Source organism: Balaenoptera borealis (assembly GCF_965194805.1).
Source record: "Balaenoptera borealis genome assembly, chromosome: 8".
Classification (NCBI taxonomy): domain Eukaryota; kingdom Metazoa; phylum Chordata; class Mammalia; order Artiodactyla; family Balaenopteridae; genus Balaenoptera; species Balaenoptera borealis.
Window position 1 is genome coordinate 101625909 of NC_138865.1, and position 26709 is coordinate 101652617.

The 26709-nt window shown below is 35.7% G+C and overlaps 1 protein-coding gene across 8 annotated transcripts in view; it reads left to right on the top strand.

The window, feature by feature from the left end:
* The window catches only part of KIAA1958, a 225725-nt gene that overhangs the window by 120567 nt on the left and 78449 nt on the right, over positions 1-26709 (top strand). For 2 of the 8 annotated variants that reach the window (XM_082403958.1, XM_082403959.1), the window contains one exon: positions 1527-25294. The exons of 5 other annotated variants lie outside the window; for them this stretch is intronic. In XM_082403958.1, coding sequence (XP_082260084.1) covers positions 1527-2572 — 1046 coding nt within the window. In that variant the 3' untranslated portion in view covers positions 2573-25294. Of the gene's footprint in view, positions 1-1526; positions 25295-26709 lie in introns of those variants that run through there. One more of the 8 variants, XM_082403965.1, reaches the window with a different exon arrangement.

The following is a 26709-nucleotide window of genomic DNA, read 5'->3' on the forward strand; positions in this document are numbered from 1 at the left end:
TCAACATCAATAGGATAGCCTGTTTTTTTCTATTGTGTAATTTCATATTTAGAATTTCTCTTTTGAGTTCCACCCAGACCATGTCTGACATAATTGTGGTCATTTTTGACAAAATGTTTTTATTGTTAATGTTAACATCCCAAATTTAAATTACATGTTACTGAGAGAAAATCATTTAAATGATATCACTGAATTTAATCATTGTAAAAAAAGAAATCTAGTAAAACAGAGTAGGGCTTCCTTCATAAGCCATAAGCACTAGATCTTTTTTCTCAATGTGTGTTCTCTTGAACCTCATCCTGAGCATAGAGGAATCTGATTTTGATAGAGCATCCTGAGTGATTCTGAAGCTCACTAAAATGTGAGAACCACTACTCCAGAGCAACACTACTTAATCATGGGTGATCCATAATGGAAAGAGGCACCTCCAGTCTTTGGTGGCAAAATATAAATAATAAATTAATAAAGTAAAACTATCCAAGAGACATACCCCTTCCTTACATCTTGATTATAATAGCCTTACTCAAATTTCATTGTCCTGTCTTTATAGCTGTGAAGTTTTATCCTCATTACTTTCCCAAAACACCAGATTCTTTTGTGTTGAAACATAGTTGATGTACAATATTATATTAGTTTCAAGTGTATTACATAATTATTTGACATTTGCATACATTATGAAATGATCACCACAATAAATCTAGTAACCATCTGTCCCTATACAAAGTTATTACAGTATTAATGACCATATTCCTTAAGCTGTGTATTACATCCCTGTGACTTATTTATATAATTGGAAGGTTGTACCGCTTAATCCCCTTCACCTATTTTGCCCCACCTTCCCACCCTTTTCCTGTCTGGCAGCCACCCATTTGTTCTCTGTATCTATGAGTCTGTTTTCATTTTGCAAAGCACAAAATATTTTTATCATTTTTTACAAACTGCCCTGCAATTACATATAGAATATTTATAAACCACGTTTACCTGAATTGCTGTAGAATGTGTCTCGTTAACTGCTGTAAATGATCTATTTAGTAATTTTTAAATATAGATCTCTAGAGATAATGCTAAATAACAGATTCGAATATTTTTGTTTAATTCAATAAAATGGAACCAGTACAACCTCTGTTTTCACAAATGAAGTGATTTAAAATAAGTGTGTTGCTCTGATGGGACCCTCGCACACTGCATTAGGGTAAATAGCACACTTCTGTCTTTTTTCCTAAAACGAAGGCTGCCTCTAATCCCACTCTTTCCACAAATCTTCGTGCACTAAGCTATGTGCCAATGACATGAGAAGCTCATTTTGATTGTAGTGGGCCGTCTCTTGTCTAGTACATCATTTGTGAAACTGAAGTTGGCTATTATAATGCAACAGGTATGTAAATAACATTTATTAGTGATCTCTGTAAAATTGATTCCTTCTTTCTCTTTTTCATTATAAAAGGAAACTTTATTTCAGAGTAGAAAGTGCATTGTCTGAACTTATCAACACCCTCTTTATCCCTCCCCTCCCCAATTTGTTGCAGACCAGGATGAAAGAGCAGCTGAGCTCAGCAGGGAGCAGAATGAGAAAACCATCCGGAGCACGCAGACCGCGCTCCGCAATTTCCGGGAGTTCCTCATCTCCAAGTATCCTTCTGAAACAAGAGAGATTTATGTCATCCCTTGCAAGGAGTTGGATGCCTACCTGGCCTCTTTCTTTGTGGATGCCAGGCAGAAGGATGGATCCGAGTATGAACCCAACAGCTTGGCCAATTACCAGTGTGGACTTGAACGGTACCTAAAAGAACACAGGTATGGCTACAGTATCACCAGGGATAAGGAATTCAAGCGCTCCCAAGAGGCCCTGAAACAGAAGCAAATTGAACTCCGCTGCAAAGGAAAAGGAAATAAGCCACACAAGTCCATGAAGCTCACCTTTGCTGATGAGCTCATTCTGCGGAAAAGGGGACTGCTAAGCCGCTATAACCCCGAGGGTCTGCTCAACCTCGTCTGGCTCAACAACACAAAAGCTTTTGGGCACTGTACAGGCTTCCACGGGTCTACCTTAAAGTGGGGTGATATTAGGCTCCGGGTAACAGAAACGGGGCTGGAGTACTTGGAGTGGATGGGTCAAGACACTGGTGACCTAAATGCCAAAACCAAGAGAGGGGGGACAGACTCCCGTGTGTATGCCACCCAGCATGCTCCACAGACCTGCCCCGTGCAAGACTATAAGGAGTATGCCCAGCGGCGGCCTCCTGCTATGCGCTACGAGGATGCCCCTTTCTACTTGTCCATTAAGCCAGTCGTGAACTTGGCGGCTCTGCATTGGTACAACTGCCAGGCCCTCGGCAAGAACAAGCTGGCCAAGATGGTGAAGACCATGTGCGAGAAGGGGAACATCCCTGGCAGGAAAACCAACTTCAGTGTGTATCAGAGCTGCAGCACCTTGTCTGAGGCCCAGAGCAACCAGCTGGTGCTTATCTGTAACAATCTGAGCCAGCAGGCCGCCCAGTCAGTGGCCGGGCACTCCAACAGCGGCAATTTCATCGTCTCTGCCTCCTATGACTCTTCCTCAGACACTGCTTGACCAGGTGGCTTGAGCAAGACCCCAGTCTGGTTATTGAGTCCAGAGGAACTGTGATGAAACACTGCTTCTCGTTCCCTTTCCTCGGCCCTCAGTGTTAACTTTATAAGAATATAAATATATAATATATTTTTCTTTTTACAAATAAGCCAATGGAGATAGTTTAGTATTACTAACATAGTATTCATAGGCTTAAAACAAATGTACTCGTGGTGATTAAATATAATTACTGTTATAGACTTTACAAAACCCTAGTGGTTCTCAGGCAACACGAAGTAGAGAAAGAATTCCGTTTTTTAAAAAAATTATCAAAAAGGAAACTGAAAGTCAGCCTAGACACTTGTGTCCTCAACTCCTGCTTTTCCTTCCCACCCCACCTCTCATTTTTAGTCTACTTAATAAATGGCATTATTTTTTTAATTTTTAAAATTCTACATTAATCAGGAGGAGACAACACTAACTTTACTGCTTACACACAACTGTCAGATCCAGAGTAAGAAAATGTTGATATAAGCCAGACAAATTATTTACATACTTTTTATTTTAGTTTCTGTGCCTCATTTTTTGCAATTTATGAAAATCTAGATGTTTAGCTAACTTCTTTTGGGGGCAGAGGAGGGTAGAAGGAGGGAATAAAGGTGCCATTCTGTTTGGAAGCTATATAATTTTAAAATAATATACGAAGTCCAATATTATGGCAAAAAAGACTGTTACTAGCTCATTTTTACTGTTGTGCTTGAACCTGGATAGGATTTGTTTGTTGTTTTCTAAGAAATCAATGTAAATGAAGTTTGATTATCAGATTTATAAGAAATTTAAAACTACCAAAGCTTTGAAAATGTTCCCAAGCATTAGATTGTATATCAAACATAAAGAGAAAGTAGAGAATGGAAAAGTCTTACTAAAAATCTAGAAGCACTAGTCAAGACAACAAAAGCCTCATACTCTTCAAAGCCCAAATCCCCTGAATTATTTATTTATAAGCATTGAACTTCAGTCTGTTTTCCCTAGGGGATTACTTGACTCTGTAGTTGAGATCAAAGGAATATTGACACTCATTTTAGGTAACAGCATTTTGTTACCAAATTTAGCTGAATTCAAAGAATTCTTGAAAATGTGCAGTTTCTTCTACAGTAAATACAAATGCATTTGTGTGTGATAATCCTGCAATTATAATAATTATAATTTTGGTTAAACAACTCTCTATGGTGGTTTTTCCAAGGTCTTTATTTTCAAACCTATGGTGAATTATTAGTTGAGATACTTCAATAATAAAATAATTTAGATGAGCTAGGTTCCTATCTTGTATAATCATTAACACATTTAAAAAAATCCAAATCTTAATCACTTTGTTTGATCTGGGCGTTCTATTGGGAAGTATTTGTTCTTCAAAGCATCCTCATAATTCACATTAGCTAGGAAGGTAGGTGGTATTTTATGTTTTAATTTATTGTACGACCAGGACAAATTTCATTTTGATTTGCTTTGCTAAATCATCATGTTAGCTGAGCTTTCCCATGGCTAGGCAGCTCTTCCCAACACTAAGTCATAAACACATAAAGACCCATTACTCTAAGCTGTGACCTTTCCTTTGGCTCAGGAGTGGGAAGTCTGCCGTGGCCTTTGTGTTATGCAATCTACTTCATTTCATGACTTTCCTTCCATAAAGAGGCATCCAGAAACAAGAAGAAAGAGCAGAAGATACTTTGCTTTTATTTTTTTTGTATTAATAATGATGGTAGCCACCATCTTTGAGGCAGTCTGTGTGCCAGCACTGTGTGTGCTAAGTGACTTACATGCACCACTTATATAAGTAATACTAATTTATGAAAATTAGAAAATCCAGATAAGCATAAAGAAAATAAAATATGTACTCATAAATCTGCCAGCCAAAAATAACCATTGTTAATATTTTAGTAAATATTTCTTCAGACATTTCAATACATACATATTTATTTCTGTATACATGATCTTTAATCCGTTCAACAACTTTGAAAAGAAGGTTAATTATCTCCATTTTATGTTGAGATCAAGATGTAGCAGGTTATAGCTAAGGAAATGGTACTGTCATCTGACTCCAGAGTTTTTTCTATTTACCTTTCTGAGTTCCAACCCGTAATTAGTTTCCAGTGATTTGAGCTGGAGATGGGGACACAGTGTCTTCCCATCTCTCAAGTCTGTCTGATTAAAAGGAAGACTGAGTGATCTTTCATGAGGGCACACAGTGTCCCCTCGTCCCCCCCTCTTCTGGTCGTTTTGAACCACAGAGCCTCATTCTTCCAATTATCTTAACAAAACCTTCCTCTTCTCATTACCCTGTAATGGGCTCAGAAGTGCACATGACAGCCTACTGTGAGAGAACTCTTTTTTAAAAATAAGTTTTTTTTTTTTTTTTTAACATAGGTTACCTCTCATTTAAAAAAAAAAGATTTCTGTAAAACATTTAAAATGTGATTGTGCATTTTGTTTTTGCATTGACATACTTTTAAAAACTCTTGATTTGTTTTTGACAGCAAAGTAAGTTTGTCATGGAGAAGAAGGTTAGTCAGTATGCACTGAGAAAGCAGAACTAGGAAATTTTGAATTCCTGTTTGTGTATATCGAGGTACTAAACTGAAAATCTCTCTCTTATTTAATCCTATAGCAGTTTCATTTAGAAGAATGCAGATTGAGAATGTGAATTATTTTTTATTTATTTATATTTTGCTTTGATAACTCAAACCAAATAGGAACGTTGTGACATTTAAATTTAGAAAACTGTTTTCTGAAGAATGGCTTGGTAGAATTTTAGCTGAATTATTGTAACTCTTCGGGATAATTAAATTATGAAAAATTATCGGCAACTACCTCTAAATTTTGTGTTTTTGTACAAACGATACTGAGGATATACTACTGCCAGATACCATATTTATTATTTGCTATTTTAACTTTTTAAAAAATTACATCCATACTGCGGCAGTGGTTGATGCCAAAATCGTGTATGTGCTTTAGCAAAAATTCAACAGTCCAGCAGGTGTTCACTATAACTGAACATGCTGCCTTGCCAGGCAATCCTGTGGTTCATACAAAAACAATAAAACTGTATTTGCAATTTACGCTTTAAGGTCAGTGTGATGTCATGTAAGAAATTCCACAGTGCCCCTCACATGACTCTGGAAGTTTTGCACTGTCTACAACAAAAATGCCAAACCCATCTGTCAGCATTTGGATGACATAGCTGCATAATTGTTTTTCTTCTATATTCATGTGAGTGACTGGCTATTGAAAATCATAGATGGTAGCAGTTTTTAAAAAAAAACCATAATACTTGAAAAGGTTAGAGATAGTCAGGATGTTTATCCAACAGAGCTTATTCTTAAGAGTCCATCTGTTATCATGGTTAGTAGGGGTGGTCTGAATATGATTTATAATATATCAGGTACTTAAAATATTTTTATTATAGTTAGTTTTCCCTGTGTTAAATTTTCCCCATGTTAAATCACTTCCTGATCTACAAAAGAATAGTCTGAAAGTTTTCTAGTATAGATCAGGTCTCTGGTTTTTCAACTAGATCATGGTTAGCTGATACTTTCATCGAATTAATTTGTCTAAGTCATATGGCTTAGGTTCTAGATGCCATGAAATCAGATGACTTCACTGAGATGAAAATTTATAGTTCTATCAACAAATATTTGAACACCTAGTGTCTAGACACTAAGAGGGGTACAAAGATATACAAAATAGTTCCTGCTTTCAAAAAGTTTATGAAAGATACTGTAATAAAAGTTTGGTTTCATTTTTGAGAGCCCAGCAAAAAACTCTCTGCCAGTACTATTTTGCATAGTTTCTCAAATTTTGTACTCACACAGTTTGTCCATTATTTCGCCATTGAATATGTTGGATTGCTGTAGAATACATAATACTGCTTTGAGTATTTTGTGGAGGATCTTTTAGACCCTGTTTTAAAGTCAATAATAAGGTAAAGCCATTTCTACACCATCCATTGTGTTCACATAGATGCACACATGCATAAGAATGTGCAGACTGTCATCAATGAGTGTCACTTATTAAGTACTTACAATGTACCATGGTACTGAGTGCTTTTGTAAGTTGTTTCACTTAATTCTTACAATAGTCCTGTGAGGGTAAATATCATTATTTCTTTTATAAATGAGGAAATCCAGAGAAGTCAAATAGGTTGCCCACATTACTTAATACATAAGGGTATCAGGATCTGAAACTATATCCAGCTACCATTAAGCACTAACCTTTTCTGCTGTAGCTGCCTGTTCACAAAGTGATTTACTGTGCTTCTTTAGATTCTCTGAAGTGATAAATTATAAGTGGAATCCCTGGTGTAATAAAATCATCAATATTCTTTCAACTCTGAATTGACCGAGAGCAGTGCCATCACCTAGCATGTTTGTTAGCATAAAATTATATAGACCCCCTAACTGTGGTTATTTTGAGATGGAACATTCAGCAAAGTTTGTTTCCCCTTCGCCATGAGTAGAGAGCAAAAGTTTGTGTCATTCTTTAAAGAACTCTTAATTTTGTCACGGAGGTGAATGTGTATATGGACAAATAATTTTATATATATATATACATATATATATATATATATATATACACACACATTTTTTTTTTTTTTTTTTTGGCTGTGGTGCGCGGCATGTGGGGTCTTAGTTCCCCAACCAGGGATCGAACCCGCGCCCCCTGCATTGGAAGCATGAAGTCTTAACCACTGGACCAGCAGGGAAGTCCCTAATTATATTTTTTAACAAATGATTCTTCTTTGTTTTTACCCCATATAAACCAAAAATCCTATTTCAAAAGAGTTCCTTATAATTCAGACAGAGAAGGGGGAGGTTCTAGGCAGAGGAAATACCTCTCTTAAGCCCAGAAGCTGATATTGTCATCCACCAGATATGAATATTGATTGCCAATCTGCCAGGGAGTTTGGTCTTCTCTACAAGTTGGTGCCAGCAAATTAATTATTTAATAGAGGATTTTTTTATTATTTTGTTTTTTAATCAGTCAGGATTGTTTTTAACAGAAAACTTTTGGGAGAAAATACTATCTTTATGATTCTCAGTATTAGACATCAACTAAGACCATTCAGATTTTTTCTAGTTTGACTATCTCCACAGTTTTAGATATTAAAGACAAAAGTTCTGATTTCAGTCAGCCTTCTTCTGATTGGTTTTCTTTATCTACAGGAAAAGAGCACTTTGATCTTTATTCCTTTAGCCAAAACAAAGCTGTAATACTTAACATCTGTAAATAAATACTCTCTACCATGTGATAAAGGAAATAAATTTCTAAGCCTAGGGGAAAAAAATCAAGGGGAGTGTATGATAATTTATTACATTAAGGTATTTTTTAAAAGGTTCATTCATGAAAAACTATAACTAAATACTAAGGAATAAATACTATAAATACTAAGGAATTAACAAGTTCTGTATCAATCAGTTGAAAAGATTTTTCTCAAACAGAACTCCTTTATACAAGATATATCTCCACAAATCTACCATATGATATGATGTAGATAGTTACTTATTAAGAAATACATCATTGGCAAGGGCATCCTCAATTGTTTTTTGTTGTTTTTCCCTTAATGCATGGTATTCGAATAATTGCTTCTCCTCCCCATTGGATCCGGCCGAGATGATATGAATACATAGTTTTTCATAAGACAAAGTGATGAAGATAGGATGATTTTAAGAGATCCTTGCCATAGAACATAACTGGGGTAAAGAAATGTACTGCATATATCATCCTTTGGTGGTTGGTGTATTTCTACTGATATAAAAAACAGAAAAGAGAGGATGATATTGATAAACTGCCAACAACTCTGATTTTACTTTTCTAAGCAGAGAAAAGAAAGATAAACAAAATTTCTCATACTCCATCCTGTTTGTAAATTGACTAATTGGGCCTGCCAAAGATGAAGAAAAGACCTAATTTGGTACTGAAGATTGCATTATTTTTTAAAAGAAAGTATTTTAATACATTTAAATTGAGTTTTTATGTAAACCATGCCTTTGTTGAATTAGACTCAGTTTTAATTAGGTCAGAGTACTAATTTGATCAGAATATTAATTAGGTCAGAGTACTGAAGTAACCATCATCTTTGTTGAGTGAATTATAATCATAGAGGCTGGACCTGGAAAAGACCTAAGAGATCATCTAGCCCAGTGATTTTCAGTGCTGTGAAGAATAGGAGTCACCATGTCTTCTTGGGAGGGGGCAAGGAGGGCAAAGAGATGGTTGGAGATCGCAAAGGGAACACATCCTGAAACACAGATCCCCCAGGAATTCTCATGTTCCCTATGCCCCTACCTTCCTACTTTGAGACTCACTAGACTGAATGACCTACTACCTCTATTACACATCCTTCATGTGTGCCAGGCTGGAAAATAAGATTCAAAACATCTAATCTAATCCATCCCTCTTCTTTTATGGAAGAGAGAAACCGTCCCAGAGAGATTAGATGAATGCCCAGGTGCACACACTTTGTTAGAATCAGAGCCAGAACTAGGATCCAGGCACCTTGATTTCCAGTCCTAGGGTTTAGGGAGGAAAAACAACCCTACATTCCCACTGAGTAGGAAGGGGTATCCTTGTTTTGAAAATTTTAATAGTGTTTTAAGCTCTCACTCAAGTTTCTATTAAGGAATAGATTCAAGCTGCCAGTTTCCAAATAGGTTATTTTGCACGTGAACTTCTTTTCATTGTGTAATGTTACACCTTAATTTTTAGCAGCTTCTCCTTTTGAGATTTGATGGGATAAGCTCTAACTGTAATCACCTTTTATTTTCAGGAACAGCTCTCAGCCTACTCCATTTATATTCAGTTTTCGTTTCTGGAGGGGAAACAAACTACAGTTTTCAAGTATATGAATTCCAGTTATAGATTATGAACTGAAAAGTAACTTTTTATTTAAAGTGGTATTCTTTTGAATATCCAGCTACATAGCATCTATATTATTGGTTTTGAATGCAGTCTACTATACCCTTTTTTAGTCTATGGAAAGTATAAAAAATCATCTTGAAGGTTTGGAACATTTTCAATCAAAAGGATTAAATTTCTGTCAACATAATTAGGATGTTTCTGAAGTGAATTTCCTAAGAGATAGGAAGGGGAAAGAAAATGAGAACTAATGAAAAACCTACAGCAGGAAGACATAGAAATACAAACTATTTGTGAATTCTTATATTACCCAGCTTACTCTTCTAAAAAGGAATTCAAACAAGTATTTTTTAAATCTCACAAATTTTTATTTTATAAATTATGTTTACCAGATCATAGTTGAAGAAAAAAGATGAAATTCTAGGATGTTAAAAAAAAAAGGTACAGTGGAATTATTTGTCTTTTGAATTCAGTGTTGAATTTCACTAGACTTCTGATGTTCTTTGTATTACACTGGAATTAGAAATTTTTACCATCATACACTCATTTCAAGGAGCTTTGAAAATGCTTTGTCATAGTTTATTTATTTGTGGTAAGTAGAATTAGGAAGAATCAGCAATATAGAATCCTAACAGTAATTGTGCATACTGTATTTAAGTGATTTTTATGCCTGTTTACTTTCTGTGATTCTTAAATTACATACTTCCACTAGAAATTAATTTATAATTGATTATTTATACTGGATAAAGTAGCAGGTTCATCTTAGTGTTAATCCACTCAGATTAACTGAACTTTTATATCTACAATTCATTATATTACAACTTTTTAAATAGCCTTTATAACAAAAGAACTTTTGTTTTATAAAGTATTTGTTACAAAAAAAAAACACCATCTTGCCAAAAACCATTACAATTTCTATGCATTGTGTATATTCAGTGATGTCATTGTTGAAATTTTGCATGTTGTTTCAGGTGCTCTTTCATATGTGTGTTTGTGGTATTTATGTGGAATTGTTAACCATTGCTGCTATCACTTATTGTAGTTAAACTGAAAAACTGTGCTAAGAGGCTGTGCCGGTCAACATTTGTGTGACTTGTGAAAGTATGTACTTAGCTGTTTAATATTTTGAACCAGCACTTAGTGGCCTCTACAGAAGGAAATGTTATAGTTGTCAAGTGATGCCAACTTCAAAATCTTGCTTCATATGTATAATTCCAGGTCAGCTTTCCTTCTGCACTTTCCCCAACTCTTTGAAAGGGAAACATTTGCAAAAAGAGAAAGCAAGAATTCTGAACTTTCCTAGTATTCCCCACCTTAAATCTTTTTTTTTTCCCCTGATACTTGAGAAATTCAATAGAATGACAGTGTAGCAGCATAATTTCCCTTGATCTAGATATTTTAGGTTGAACAATGTAATAACAGAAGACTATGAGGCGCATACATTATCTTTGTTGGTTATCAAGGCGTATTGTTTGAATCGCATTTAATAAGAATATTTAGTATTTTCATTTTATTTATGAGACCATGGAAACCTCAGAGTTCCCAAATATTAACTTTTATATTCAGCATTTGCATAGACTTACTTAACATATTTGGTTGCCTTATGACCATCAAAATTTTTTCATGCCTACCTGTCTTTAGTTTGCTTCCTGGTATTTCCAGCTTGCCTCAGCAATTCCAAGCAAACTCTGACATTAGAGAGAACATTATTTCAATGGATTAATTCTACTATACTTTGTTAAATGGGGGAAATATCATTATACTTTATTTATACATGTATACTCAAAATGGAAGGGAAATATCATAAAATGTTAAGAAAAGCAGGCTCTTCCTTCCAACATTCCAAAACTCCTCACTTAGTGCAGGGTTTCATTCTGACTGTTCAGTGGGTTTATAATTATAAGATTCTTTTAATAAAGGGACAGTCTCCTTAGTTACATAGAGGCTTTCTGTGTGACTATCAGATATATGGTGGCAACCAATGCTGTATTTGGAAACATTGCTTCTGAAATTGCTGATTTAATTCTAAGAATATTAAAATGAATTCAAGGCCCCTGCCACGTCTTTGCTTACAGGAAAAGAAAGGCATATTTTAACTATGAGCGTTTTCTCCAGAATATGCTTTAAACATTTGTCCCTCAATGGAGGTGACAAAGCAATAAAAGGAAATTCAATTATGTATGTTCTAAAGAAGTTCCGCCTTGTCCAGTGGCTTCCAGAGTGACACTAAAATATTTCTTGGTTCCTGCATTGGGAGTTTTCAGGCAAGATCTTTGTACTTACAATTCCTTTTATAGTTTGAACACCAAAGATTATGGCGTGATATGTCCTGATATGATGATTAACAGTTTCTATTAGATAGTAATGGACATATTTATTTGAATCCTGCTCTTGGGTTTATTTACCCTGTTTGGGTCTTTTGTACTTTTTGTATGTCTGTCCTGAGGCCTTTATGCCTAGGGCAATTTTTTAATCAAATAATAACATATATATTTATTAGGTTTCTAATTTATAGAGTTTGTTTCCACCATGACTTTAACGTTTTTTTCACTGCTGAAATTAGACATAGATTTGCCAGATTAGCCTCATAGTTTGTACATTTTCGTTGTAATCCGAAAATGTAACTTGTAACCCCATAGGCCTGAAAACTGGTAGATAATGACTAGAAGCATTTTGGATTCAACACAATCACATTTAGAGACTCATTTATCTGTTAAAATAAAGAACTTTGGTGATTTCATAGAATTGATGCTGTATACAACTTAAATAAGTTCTTCCATCTTTTTTATAAGAATGATTTTAAAATTCCTTTTATTCTACCACGTAGAAGTTAATTGGGAATAAAAAGGTAGATTTACCAATTTGGTCAGTATAATTTAACACTAGGCATCTGTTTAGAAATATAACTACCACAATCGATACTTAGAAAAATTTTATGAAAAATTATGGTACTGTTCTTTGAAGATGGATTTACTTTCCCCCCTTTTGATAGTCAATTTGATATATTTTCTGGCCACTTAGCTTTTAACTGATTTACATGAAAAAAGCGTATGTGTGCTTGCTCACTTTTAAAATTCTCTTTTTAAGCTGCTACAATTATAATGTATGAAAGAAAGAAGAGAAAGGTGAATTGAAATGGAGGGAAATTTCTGTTAATATTTAAAATGTGTGACTGTGATACTCTTGGTTAATTAATCTTCTGCCAGTTGATATTTGTAATAATATGATAGAACTTTTTTGTTATTAAGAATATACTATAGGTTTCGTTTTTATTTTGCTGCTCACTGATCTTTTACACCACGATGTTTTCATCTTTATCAGCTCAATGTTTTTGCTTCATATTTGTCTGTGTACCTGTGCTCTAAATAAAATTCTCATTTTATGTCCCAGTGGCTTATTCTGTTGTATGATAATGTCTGCCTCTAATGTAGTGTGATTTTTCTATTGTTTCCAGTATTTGTTGGTACAGCCTAAAACTTATAGAAATAAGAAAAACAATAAAATCAGCTAATGAGTATCAGTGATGTCTCTATAATGAGAGCATGCTTTAATCACAGTATTTTGTCTGTATTTGGGTATGACCAGTCTTCATTCATTTAATAAATGGTTCTGCAAAGCTGGCTGATTTTTGTAGCTACAACAAACAGTTTAAAAGACAAGTTAAACCACATTTAAAAAAAAATTGTCCTGGTCACAGTGCATTAGCCTCAGGATACAGTCAGTGCATACTGAGTAAAGCATCCTGTGTCAGGTGTCTTCTAACCACTGAGGAGGGGGAAATCATGGAAGGAGAAGCATTTCTACATGTGAGTGCTCAGACACAGTTCATAGGTAGGGAAGACACTTTCGGAAAGCATTTATAGCTAATTAATCATATGCTTCCTGGAGCCCCAGGCCTAAAAATCCTGTTAGTGGAGCAGAAGACTCCACTGCAAACTCTGTCTTTCTGTCCGTCTGTGGAGCTCTGTCAGCCATTTGTGTAAAGTCGTACCAAGCTAAGTAGATGTCAGGTTCCAGACTTCCTCATTTTTAGGAAGATCTTTTCGGTCAGATAAATTCTCCATGTGATATTTGTTGCATTGAACACATTTGACAATGCTCTTTGAGCAGGATAGGAATGGTTGTTCAAAATGATTATCATTATTAACTTCAGACATCCTTGTTGTGTCAGTAAAGTTATTTAATAAAGAAAAGTATATTAAAACCCCAGAAAATATAACGTTCTCTCTCACAGCCAATTATTTTGCAAAAATGCAAATAAATTTCTTTCATGTCTTTGAATAGTCTCCCAAAGTATTTATCCATAGAAAGCTGAATATTCCAAATAGAAATAATTACTGTATTTTTGTATTATAATACTTTAAATTGTATCAAAACTACTTTATAAATGGTTATAACTTAGTTTGTATTTTTAGTACTTTAGAAACAAGGAGCTCATCTTCAAATGTGTTTACAAGTTATACATTTAAAATGTAACAAATTTTATTTTTCCAGTAGGGGAAAAATATTAGAATTCAAGTTGAGGAATATTCACCCTACAAGTCAGAAGTGTTTTCCTTTTTTTAAAACTTTTATTTATTTTTTATTTATTAACGATAATCTTTTCTAAGAAGACTTTAAGTGACCAAAAATGACTAATATGTATTAAATACTTAACGTTGGTGATACATCATCTGAAAAGATGTGTTAAAAAAAAACATTGAATTTGGTGGCAGACATTTTCAGACTGAACTCTTTTTCTTTTTTTTAATAAATTTATTTATTTATTTTTGGCTGCATTGGGTCTTTGTTGCTGTGTTGTGTTTGGGCTTTCTCTAGTTGTGGTGAGCGGGGGCTAATCTTCGTTGAGGTGTGCGGGCTTCTCATTGCGGTGGCTTCTCTTGTTGCGGAGCACAGGCTCTAGGCGCGCGGGCTTCAGTAGTTGTGGCACGTGGGCTCAGTAGTTGTGGCACGCGGGCTCAGTAGTTGTGGCACACAGGCTTAGTTGCTCTGCAGCATGTGGGATCTTCCCAGACCAGAGATCAAACCTGTGTCCCCTGCATTGGCAGGTGGATTCTTAACCACAGCGCCACCAGGGAAGTCCCAGAACTATTGTTTTTTTAAAAAGCATTTTCTTTATTAAAATTTATAATGTTTTAAAAATGTTAAGGCAATAAATAAATATTCATTGTGAATAATTTGGCAAATACTAATAAATATAATAGGAAATAAAAATCACAGGAATCTTACTACACATAAATAACAACTTTTAATGTTTTCGTGTTTTATTTTGGAATTTTTTATGCATAAATGTACTTCAAAAATTGTAGTCAAACTGTATTTACTGTTTTTTACATTTTTAAAAGATACTTAGCCTTTGAAAATGTGATTATTATATGGCTACTTGGTTTTTCATTGCACAATTGTACCAAAATCTATTTTACAATTCTTTTGTTGGTTTGGGTTTGTTTCAAGTTTTTCACTTTTATAAATTTGCCTTGAAGAACACCCTTGAGCATACATTTTTGTACATATCTCTGGTTAAATCCTTAGGATAAATTTCTAAAAGAGGAATTCCTGGGTCAAATAAAAAGAACATTTAATTTATTTTTCCTACATATACATTTCCAAAGTTCTAGTGATTTTTAAAATTTGCAAGAATAATACATTAATATTGTAAAACTTAAAAATCCCAGAGAAGTCATTATTAACCAGTGTGATGTGTATCTTTGCAAATTTTTTGCTATACTAGTGCAAGTTCCCCCATATCTTAGGACAATCTTTAGATATGGACCTTTTTGTATTTTTGCCAATCTAACAAATGAATTACATCCTATTTTGATTATAATGTCTGATTACTGTTGCTTTTTGTTATTTGTATTTCTTTGAATAATTGCCTGTCATACTCTGGGCCTGTCTTTTCCAGTTGATTTGGAGAACCTTTTCATATGGACTTTGTCACTTTGTTATAAGTATTTTCTCCAGGACTATTTATTGTCTTTTAAAATTTATTCAGTGCAGGACTTTTGAATGTTTATGTCTGATTTGTTAATCTATTTTTTACATCTCTGGGTTGTATCACACTGAGAAAGGCTTTCCTTATTCCCAAAATCATGAAAATTGTCTTCTTTATGGAAACAGCTTTTTGAAAATAGATCCATTTGGAAATGTGTTATTTGCTTGTCGTATGAAATAGGAATCTAAATTTGCTTTGTTTTTTTTTTTGTTTTTTTTTTAACATCTTTATTGGAGTATAATTGCTTTACAATGATGTGTTAGTTTCTGCTTTATAACAAAGTGAATCAGCTATACATATACATAATATCCCCATATCTCCTCCCGCTTGTGTCTCCCTCCCACCCTCCCTACTCCACCCTTCTAGGTGGACACAAAGCACCGAGCTGATCTCCCTGTGCTATGCGGCTGCTTCCCACTAGCTATCTATTTTACATTATTTGCTTTGTTTTTGTTTTTCCAACTCAATAGCTTATTCTCTTAAAGCATTTACTGAAGAGTCCATGTTTTCCCCACCAATTTTAATTGGAGCCTTTATTATACAGTTGGCCTTCTGTACCTGTGGGTTTCACATTCGCAGATTCAGCCAACCTTGGATCAAAAAAAAAAAAAAATCCCAGAAAGTTCCAGCTTGAATTTTCTGCCAGGCAACTACTTACATAGCACTTACATTGTATTGGATGTTATAAGTAACCTAGAGATGATTTAAAGTATACAGGAGTGTATGCATAGGTTATATGCAAATACTAGGCCATTTTATATAGGACTTGAGCATCCTTGGATTTTGGTATCTGTGGGGGTCAGGGTGGGGCAGGTCCTGGGTGACTGTATATTCAGTTTGCATATTTACACAGACCTTTTCTGGACTATTCAGTAGCATTAATCTATTTGTCTATTTCTTTACCAGAACTTAACACTTTAAATTATTGCAGTGTTATAGTACATGTTTATATCTTTCAGGGAAGGGCCTCCCAGTTATTATTTTCAAAATTGCCTTCCTTTTTTTATGCATTTACTCTCCTAGATAAATTTTAGAATCAACCTGACAAGTAACGACAAAGAGGGAGATTTTAATTAGAATTACGTTGAATTAAAGATTACTTGAAGAAGTTAAAAATCTTTATATTATTGAGCCTTTCCATACAGGTACATGGTATAGCTCTTCATTTATTAAGTTTGTATATACAGGTACACCTCATTTTATTGCAGTCCACTTTATTGAGCTTTTCAGATATTTCATTTTTTTTACAAATTGAAGGTTTGTGACAACCCCGTGTCAAGCAAGTGTATCAGCACCATTTCTCCAACAGCATTTGCTCACTTCATGTCTTTGTGTCATGTTTTTGGTAATTCTGGCAGTATTTCAGATGTTGTCATTATTATATTTGTTATGGTGATCTGTGATCAGTGATCTTTGATGTCACTATTGCCAAAAGGTTACAGCTCGCTGAAGGCTCAGACTTTGGTTGACATTTTTTAGCAACAAAGTACATTTAAATTAAGGTTCGTACATTTGTTCTTTTAGACATAATGCTATTGCACACTTAATAGACTACAGTGTAGTGTAAACATAACTTTTATATTCACTTTGGGAAACCAAAAAAATTGTGTACCTTTATTGCGATATTCGCTTTATTGTGGAAACAACCTGCAATATGTCTGAGATATGCCTATACATTTTTAATTTTAAGGATTTGGGGGAAAGTTTTCTTATTATAAGACAGAAAAGTGCACAAATCATTAGTGTACAACTTGATAAATTTTTATGAAGCAAATGCATTGCTGTAACCACCCAGGGGAAGACCGAGCACTACCAGAACCCCAGAAGTTTCCCTCCTGTGGCCTCCTCCCTTTGTTATCTCCCTAAGGTAACCACTATAGTACTTCACCATAGAGTCATTTTCATCTGTTCTTGAATTATATAAATGGACCATTTCAATGTACTCTATTGTGTCTGGCTTCTTTTCCTTAACATTGTGTTTGTGGGATTCATACATGTTTGTACATATGATTTGTTCCAGTAGCCCATTCCTCCTTTATTACATAATAACTCACTGTATAAATATTTTACAGTTTCATATGCATTCTACTATTTTTTATACATATATTTTATTGAAGTATAGTTGATTTACAATGTTGTGTTAATTACCGCTGTACAGCAAAGTGACTCAGTTGTACGTATGTATAGATTCTCTTTTTTAAGGCTCTTTTCCAGTCTGGTTTATCATAGGTTTTTTGTTTGTTTGTTTGTTTGTTTTATTTATGGCTGTGTTGGGTCTTCGTTTCTGTGCGAGGGCTTTCTCTAGTTATGGCAAGCGGGGGCCACTCTTCATCGCGGTGCACGGGCCTCTCACTATCATGGCCTCTCTTGTTGCGGAGCACAGGCTCCAGACGTGCAGGCTCAGCAATTGTGGCTTACGGGCCCAGTTGCTCCACGGCATGTGGGATCTTCCCAGACCAGGGCTCGAACCCGTGTCCCCTGCATTGGCAGGCAGATTCTCAACCACTGCACCACCAGGGAAGCCCCATTCTACTATTTATGGACATAGGGTTATTTCCAGTTTGGGGCTATTTATTTATTTATTTAATATTTATTTATTTATTTGGTTGCACCAGGTCTTAGTTGAGGCTTGCCAGCTCCTTAGTTGTGGCATGTGGGTTCCTTAGTTGTGACATGTGGGCTCCTTAATTGCGGCAGGTGGGCTCCTTGGTTGCATCTCATGGGCTCCTTAGTTGCAGCTCGCCGGCTCCTTAGTTGTGGCATGCGAACTCTTGGTTGCGGCATGCCTGTGGGATCTAGTTCCCTGACCAGGGATCGAACCCGGGCCCCCTGCATTGGGAGCATGGAGTCTTACCCACTGCACCACCAGGGAAGTCCCTATTTATTATTAATTATGCTTTTGTGAACACTCATATATACAGGCCATTTAGTACACACGTACGCATTTCTGTGTGGTATATACTTAGGTGTAGGATTGCTGGATCATAGAATATGTGTTTGTTCAACTTGAGTAGATGCTGCCAGTTGGCTTCCAAAGTGTCCAAATCGACACTCCTACCAGCTAAGTAATAGTGTTCCTGTTGTTCCACACCCTCATCAACACTAGATATTTGCATATTTTGTTTTTTATTTTAGACATGTTGATGAGTGTATTTTATATTTCCTGAAATATAAATGATATTTCTTATTTTATGCCATGCCCATTCAAGTTTGTCCATTTTTAATTGGACTCTCTGCCTTCTATTTGATTTGTCAAATATATGCACTTCAAAAATTTTCTCCCACTATATGACTTGCCTTTTCACTCTCCTTATGGTACATTTTGATAAATGTCTTTTTAATCTTAATGAAATCCAATTTATCAAATTTTCACTTTTGAGGTAATAATGTTGATGTTCTGTTTAAAAGTATATAGCTACCCCAAGGTAATAAAAAAATGGCCTCCTGTGTTTTCTTCTAGAAACTTTATTGTTTTACCATTCACATTTAGGTGATACAGTTGGAATTGCTTTTTTTGTTTAGGTGTGAGGTAGGCATTCAATTTGCTCTTGTGTTATGGATTTTGGGTCTGTGTTTATGAGCTGTGCTGGCTTGTAATTTTATTGTGTTACTCTTGTCATATGTTTATAGAAAAGTTATGCTGCCTTATAGAAGACATTGGATAGTGTTCCCTCTTTCTATTCTCTAGCAGAAGTTTTAGGTTTGGCATTATAGTTGATCCTTGAACAACACAGGTTTGAACTGCACAGACTCTTCTTTTTTTCTTAATAGTTTGTTAATTTTGTTAGTCTTTCAAATCCATCTCTTGGTGTTACTTTTTTTTTTTAATAAATTTATTTATTTACTTATTTTTGGCTGTGTTGGGTGTTCATTGCGGCACGCAGGCCCTCCCCAGCTGCGGCGAGCGGGGGCCACTCCCTGTTGCGGTGTGTGGGCTTCTCATTGCGGTGGCTTCTCCTGTTGCGGAGCACGGGCTCTAGGCGTGCGGGCTTCAGTAATTGTGGCACGTGGGCTCTAGAGCGCAGGCTCAGCAGTTGTGGCACACAGGCTTAGTTGCTTCGTGGCATGTGGGATCTTCCCGGACCAGGGCTTGAACCCATGTCCCCTGCATTGGCAGGCGGACTCCTAAACACTGCGCCACCAGGGAAGCCGGTGTTACTTTTTTTTATTGTAAGTTTATTTCCTATTTCATTGATTTCTGTTCTTATGTGTACTGCTTCCTTCTTTTTATTTTTGGGGTTTATTTGTTTTTATAATTTCCTGGTATAGTTGATATTCAATCTTTCTTCTGAATTTAATGCTATCATTTTCTCTGTAGGCACTGCAATAACCACATCGCACAACTTTGACACATTATATTGTCGTTATCATTCATTTTGAAGTATTTTCTAATTCCCTTTGATTTTTTAAAATTCTACTGATATTCTGAATGACTTAATCTTTTGAAATGTTGAGACTTGCTTTATGTCCTAACATTTCTATTTTCGTCAAAGGGTTATGTGAAATCTTGACATTTGCTACAACATAGATGGATCTAGAGGGTATTATGCTAAGTGAAATAAGTCAGAAAAGGACAAATACCATATGATCTCACTTACATGTGGAATCTAAAAAACAAAACAAACAAGCAAACAAAAAACAAACACAGACTCATAGATACAGAAAGCAAATGGGTAGTTTCCAGAGAGGAGGAGGATAGAGGCTGGAGCGAAATAGGTGAAGGAGATTAAGAGGTACAAACCCCAGTTATAAAATAAAGAAGCCACAGGGGTGTAATATACAGCATAAAGAATATAGTCAGTAATGTGGTAATAACTTTGTGATCATTTCATAATGTATGCAATTGTCAAATCACTATGTAGTACACTTGAAGCTAACATAATATTATACATCAACTATATTTCAATTTTTAAAAAAAGTATCATGTACCTTTGAAAAGAATGTGTATTCTGCCATCGTTATGTTGTTCTTTGTATATCAATTACATCCAGTTTGGTGCTTGCATCATTCATATCTTCTATATCTGTACAGTTTTTTGTCTGCTTGTTCTGTCAGTTATGAAAAATGATGTATTAAAACCTTAGTTGTAGTTTTGCCTATTTCTTTTTTAAATTTTTTCAACTTTTGCTTTTTATATTTGGAGGCTGTATTATTAAGTCTATACAAATTTAGGATTGTTGTATCTCTCTGTTGAATTTTAAAACATCTCTTTTTATTTCTGGTAATGAATGCTTCTTGCCTTAAAGTCTGTTTTGTCTGATACTGTATAGCTATACCAGCGTTCCTTTCTTTATTGTTCACATGGTATAACTTTTTTTTTTTAATCCTTTTGCTTTCAACTTTTATACCCTATTAATTCCTATGTGTAAAGAACATATATAGCTGAGTTTTGTTTCTTATGCAGACTGACATTTTTTAAATTGAAGTATAGTTGACATTCAATATTATATTAACTTGAGGTGTACAATATAGTAATTCAACATTTGTATACACTGCAAAATGATCATCACAGTCATCTGTCATCATACAAAGTTAATACAGTATTATTGACTATATTCCCCATGCTGTACTTTATTATTTTTATATAAATTTATTCATTTATTTATGTATTTTTGGCTGCGTTGGGTCTTTGTTGCTGTGCACGGGCTTTCTGTAGTTGTGGCGAGTGGGGGCTACTCTTCACTGCGGTGCGCGGGCTTCTCAGTGTGGTGGCTTCTCTTGTTGCAGAGCCCAGGCTCTAGGTGCGCGGGCTTCAGTAGTTGTGGCACGCGGGCTCAGTAGTTGTGGCTCACGGGCTCTAGAGCGCAGGCTCAGTAGTGGTAGTGCACGGGCTTAGTTGCTCCGCAACATGTGGGATCTTTCCTGACCAGGGCTCGAACCTGTGTCCCCTGCATTGGCAGGTGGATTCTTAACCACTGTGCCACCAGCAAAGTCCCCCAGAAGTTTGTACTTCTTGATCCCCTTCACCCATTTCACGACCCCCCTACCTCCCTCCCCTCTGGCAACCACCAGTCTGTTCTGTGTAACTATGAGTCTAGGTTTTGGTTTTTGTCTTGTTTGTTTGTCTTGCTTTTTAGGTTCCACATATAAGTGAGATCATACAGTATTTGTTTTTCACAGGCTTTTTTCACTTAGCATAATACCCTCAAGGTCCATCTATGTTGTCATAAATGGCAACATTACCTTTTTTTTTATGGCTGAGTAGTATTACACACACACACACACACACACACACACAAACCTTCTTTATCCATTCATCCATCAGTGGACACTTAGGTTATTTCCATATCTTGGTTATTATAAATAGTGCTGCAATGAACATAGGGTTGTGTATATCTTTTCAAATTAGTGTTTTTGTTTTCTTCAACTAGATTGAATTTCTACTAACAATAGAATTGCTAGATCATACTGTAGATCTATTTTTAATTTTTTGAGGAAACTTCATATTCTTTTCCACAGTAGCTGCACCAATTTTCATTCCCACCAACAGTGCACAATGGTTCCCTTTTCTCCACATCCTCACCAACACTTGTTATTTCTTGTCTTTTTGATAAGAGCCATTCTGACAGGTGTGAGGTGATATCTCATTGTGGTTTTGATTTGCATTTCCCTGATGATTAGTGATACTGAGCATCTTTTCATGTGCCTGTTGACCATATGTATGTCTTCTTTACATCATGTTTTCTTTCTTGGTTCTTTATTTTGTTTGTTAACTTGTCCCAAGTTTTGCTTGATAGATTGCAGATGCTGGATTTTTGTTTTTGTTTAACTTTTTCTGCTGATACTCCTTTATTTACTCTTACTTGAAAATCCTATATCCATTCTAATAGTTGTTTCTTTCATGTTTTGTTTTTAACAGATTTAAACATATATTTTTAAAATAAAAAATTAATTTACATTGGTAATCTCTCCCTTCTTTTTTCCTCTTTGCTTTTTATCCTTTCCAAAGAGGATGAGATCTTAATCATATTTTTTCTATCTTTCCTCTCCCCTTTTCCCTTATTTTATTGAAATTATGGGGAGTTTTAGTTCAAGATTTTGTTCCATCACGCCCCATCTCTTTTCACAGTCTTAACAATTGTGTTGAGCTCAATTGCTACATTACTCAGTGTTAGAAGTAAATTTTTTGCTTCTTACTATACCTTGTACACAGTATCTTTCCCTTTCTTTGATTCATTTTTCATTTTGTTTGCAAATATCCATGACTAACTTTTTTTTTTTAAAAAAGGGTGCTTGGATGCTACTTCTTTCATGACTGAAAATATCTTTCTTTTGCCTTGAATGATACTTTAGCTAGGTAATAGAATTCTTCATTTACGGTCCTTTTCCCTCACAGCTCTGAGGAGACTGAGTCATTGTTTTTTAGTATCACAGATGAAAAATCTAATTCTTGTTATTCTACTGATGCCTTTTTTCCCCCTACCAGAAAGATTATCGAATTTTCTTTTCGTTCTTAGATTTTGGAAATTTCAACAAGATATGTTTATATATGTGTCTTTTCAGTGTGTCTCTTTGACAGTTCATGAACCTTAACACCCTAAAGATTAAAATCTTTCTTTAACAGAACTTTTCATATATTATATCTTTGATTATGTTATCCTATCCTCTCATAACCTTTTCTTTTGAATTCTTATAAGATGGATTTTGTTTCTCCATAGTCTGTCTTCCATGCTTCTTAACTTCACTCTCATAATTATCAGTTTTTTTATTACTTTGCCTGCCCTTCAGGGAAAATTCCTTCCTAATCACTAATTTGTCCTTTAGCCATGTTCATTCTCATACTCAGCTCTTCTCAGAATTTTTAAAATATGTTTTCTCAATCATTTAAAGTTTCCAGGATCTTCCTTGTTCTTCTCTTTTTCCTTTTACAATGAAAGCTGTTCTTGTTTTAAGGATGCATTATCCTCTCAAATCTATGTATTTATCTTTTAAATTTTTTCTTTGGTTTTCTGAATTAAGTCTGTTTTCAGGGGGAGGATAGGGGATGTGAAATTAGTTGCTCTGCTTGTGTAACTTGGTAACTTCCATGCTTTTAGTTTTCCCCAATTGCCAAGTGATGCTTGTTTGTATGTTCACATTTTAAAATGAAAGTCTAGATTTATCATTATTGATAACTTATAGGATTTCCTTAGACATTATTCAAGGTTCCTGTTTGAACCTGGGCAGAGCTCACTTTTGCAGGTAATAGTTAAGCACAGGGTTCTGCAGGTGGACTTCACCCAGCTGTAATGAGTGGACAAAGAAGAGCCCATGAATAAGCTTCCCTGCAGGGTATATGAACGGAAAACAGGCTGGGAAGCCAGGAACTCTCTCAAATGTAGACACAGGGAAGGTGCTACCTGAGAGTTGGTGTACATTTGGGGATTTCTTGCTTTTTGTAGCTGCTTTCCTTTTTTCCCTCTCTGTCCAGTGGGGCTGCCCAGAGTTACCTGAGGCAATGCCCGTTTTCTCTCTGACCTTGAGGGTAGCCTTCCACAGCAGATTCCCTCACTTTACACACTGTCCTGTAAATGATGTAAGTGGCAGCTACGTATAGAGAGCAGGATAATCATTCAGATCTGGCTGTCCTTAGGTTACACTACCATAACCCCATAGTCCCCTCCCACTCCCATGGCCTGCTCTTCCTAACTTTCAGCTCAGAGTTTGCCTGTTTTCTAGTGGGGAAAAAAATTCAAATCCTTCTTTAGTAGTCCCTTCTTTTCCCTGTATTCAGTTATAAGTTCTTACTTTTGTTTGTTTTTCCATCAATATACTCTCCTAAAAATGTCCTCAGCACTGTAACACTAGAACTTCTACTCAAAATTTTTAAAAAGCAGTCAAATAAACATAATTTAATCCTTAAATACAATCATGAAGGAATCATATATATCATTTCATTTTCACAAATTTCTTTCCCATTATGTAAGTATACAAGCATTCTTTCCTGTTTCTCTATATACTAGGACGTTGGTTTCCATTTTCAGTGTACCATCTCTGTCCTGTGATAAAAAAATAAATCAGTGAAGGCCGTTTAATTATTTAATGTAATAATTAAACTTAGTCATCCTATCTCGCAGTGTGACTCTTTTCTACTCCTCTGCATTATTAAAGTGATGGGGGGAATTCCCTGGTGGTTCAGTGGTTAGGACTCCTGCTTTCACTGTCGAGGGCCCAGGTTCCATCCCTGCTCAGGGAACTAAGATGCCACAAGCCCAGCAGCAGCCAAAAAAATAAAAAATAAAATGATGGGGACTAGGCTGTGTTGCAAATAAATCATTTTGTTGTTGTTTTAAAAAGCTATAGTGAAACTATAGTAGTTGTTTAACTAAATCAGACTTATGAAGGTTAATCTGAGTAAATTTGGGAGGCAAGGATATTTTTCAGAAGCACAAGTGGCTAATATCTAAATTGTATTCCTTACTAAGCATTTTATCCCTGTAGTACCTGATTCCTTTGCTGTAGTGACCAGGGCATAGAGTCAGCAGGACCCAGGTGCAAACCCTGGCTTTAGTACTTGCCAACTCCATGACTTGGGACAGCACAGTGCCTGGTACAGAGAGAGTACCTCAGTAAATATTGGATGCGTGATGTATGAAGTTACTAAATGTGTGAGGTTCAGTTTCCTTACCTGTAAAATAGGTATCAGGTTGCTTAGAGACTACAGATAATTTACATAACTCTTGGCATATAGTAAGCATTCAGTTAGTGCTAGAGGCAATGATAGTAAATTTTATACTAGAATCCTTTCATTAATATCCAGCAAGTCCCAGCAATAATGTGAGTTATGTCAGCTTAGGAGGGCGGTAAGAGGAATATGCCTGCATGACTCAATTGCTTTGGAAAGCATTTCTAGCACTGTTTACTGCTCTCTTGCTATAAGCATTTATTAAAGCAGATTGTGTGTTCAGCAGTTCAAAGCAGGCTTAAAGGGTGAAGACACAGTCTTAATGAGCATATAAACCAGTTGAAGAGATCTTCTGGGCACAATTAGATTATTAGTTCCAAGGAATAATAAAGCAAATGTGGGGCTCATACTGAAGGAGAGAATAAGGGAGTTGGGTTTGTATGGGGAAAGATCACATAGATGTGAGTTTGCAATGGGTGAGTTTGCAATTGGAATTGGAATTGAAAAAAAGATACTGTTTGATTGGCACAAAGACCATGGAGGGATTTCTCAGGCTAAGTGTAGGGAAGGTGTGATGTGGGTGTCCTGGGCACAGGCAGATTCTAGGGAACAAGAAGAGGCTGGTGGTTTGGAGTTCCTCAGCGGGAGCAGAGAAAGATGAGGTGAGTTAGATGAAACCACTTTGTAGATCACCTTGGTAATGCCTTAACTCATTTTGCTATTTCTCAGCCTTTCTGTGCCTGGTTTGAATACAGAAACATTCCAGAGAGGGTCAGAACCATTCGATAAAGTATAAGTTGGCATTGTTTTCACTGTGAGATGGTTTACCTTGATTTTTTTTTCTATCCAAAGACAACAATTTGAACAGTTTAAGCCCAGTGTTAGTGGATTACAGAGTATGAAACGCGGCCAGCTAATGGTTGTGGATTTACTCTGACAACTAGTATTTAAAGCAGCCACATTGAGGAAGACCAGTCTTCATCTGAAGTAATTTGCCAATTGCATTTTTTTTTTTTTTTGTAGCCCAGACCTCATCAATACCAAGGAGGTGGAGGGGGGAGGAGGGAGGGTTGCAGGGGAGCATGGCATGAACTCCTAGGAGGGAGAGACCCTTTTTTTTGATTTTGAATTTTATTTTGTTTATTTTTTTATACAGCAGGTTCTTATTAGTCATCAATTTTATACACATCAGTGTATACATGTCAAACCCAATCTCCCAATTCATCCCCTCCCCACTTTCCCCCCTTGGTGTCCAACGTTTGTTCTCTACATCTGTGTCTCAATTTCTGCCCTGCAAACCGGTTCATCTGTACCATTTTTCTAGGTTCCACATATATGCACTAACATACAATATTTGTTTTTCTCTTTCTGACTTACTTCACTCTGTATGACAGTCTCTAGATCCATCCACGTCTCTACAAATGACCCAATTTTGTTCCTTTTTATGGCTGAGTAATATTCCATTGTATATATGTACCACATCTTCTTTATCCATTTGTCTGTCGATGGGCATTTAGGTTGCTTCCATGACCTGGCTATTGTAAATAGTGCTGCAATGAACATTGGGGTGCATGTGTCTTTTTGAATTATGGTTTTCTCTGGGTATATGCCCAGTAGTGGGATTGCTGGATCATATGGTAATTCCATTTT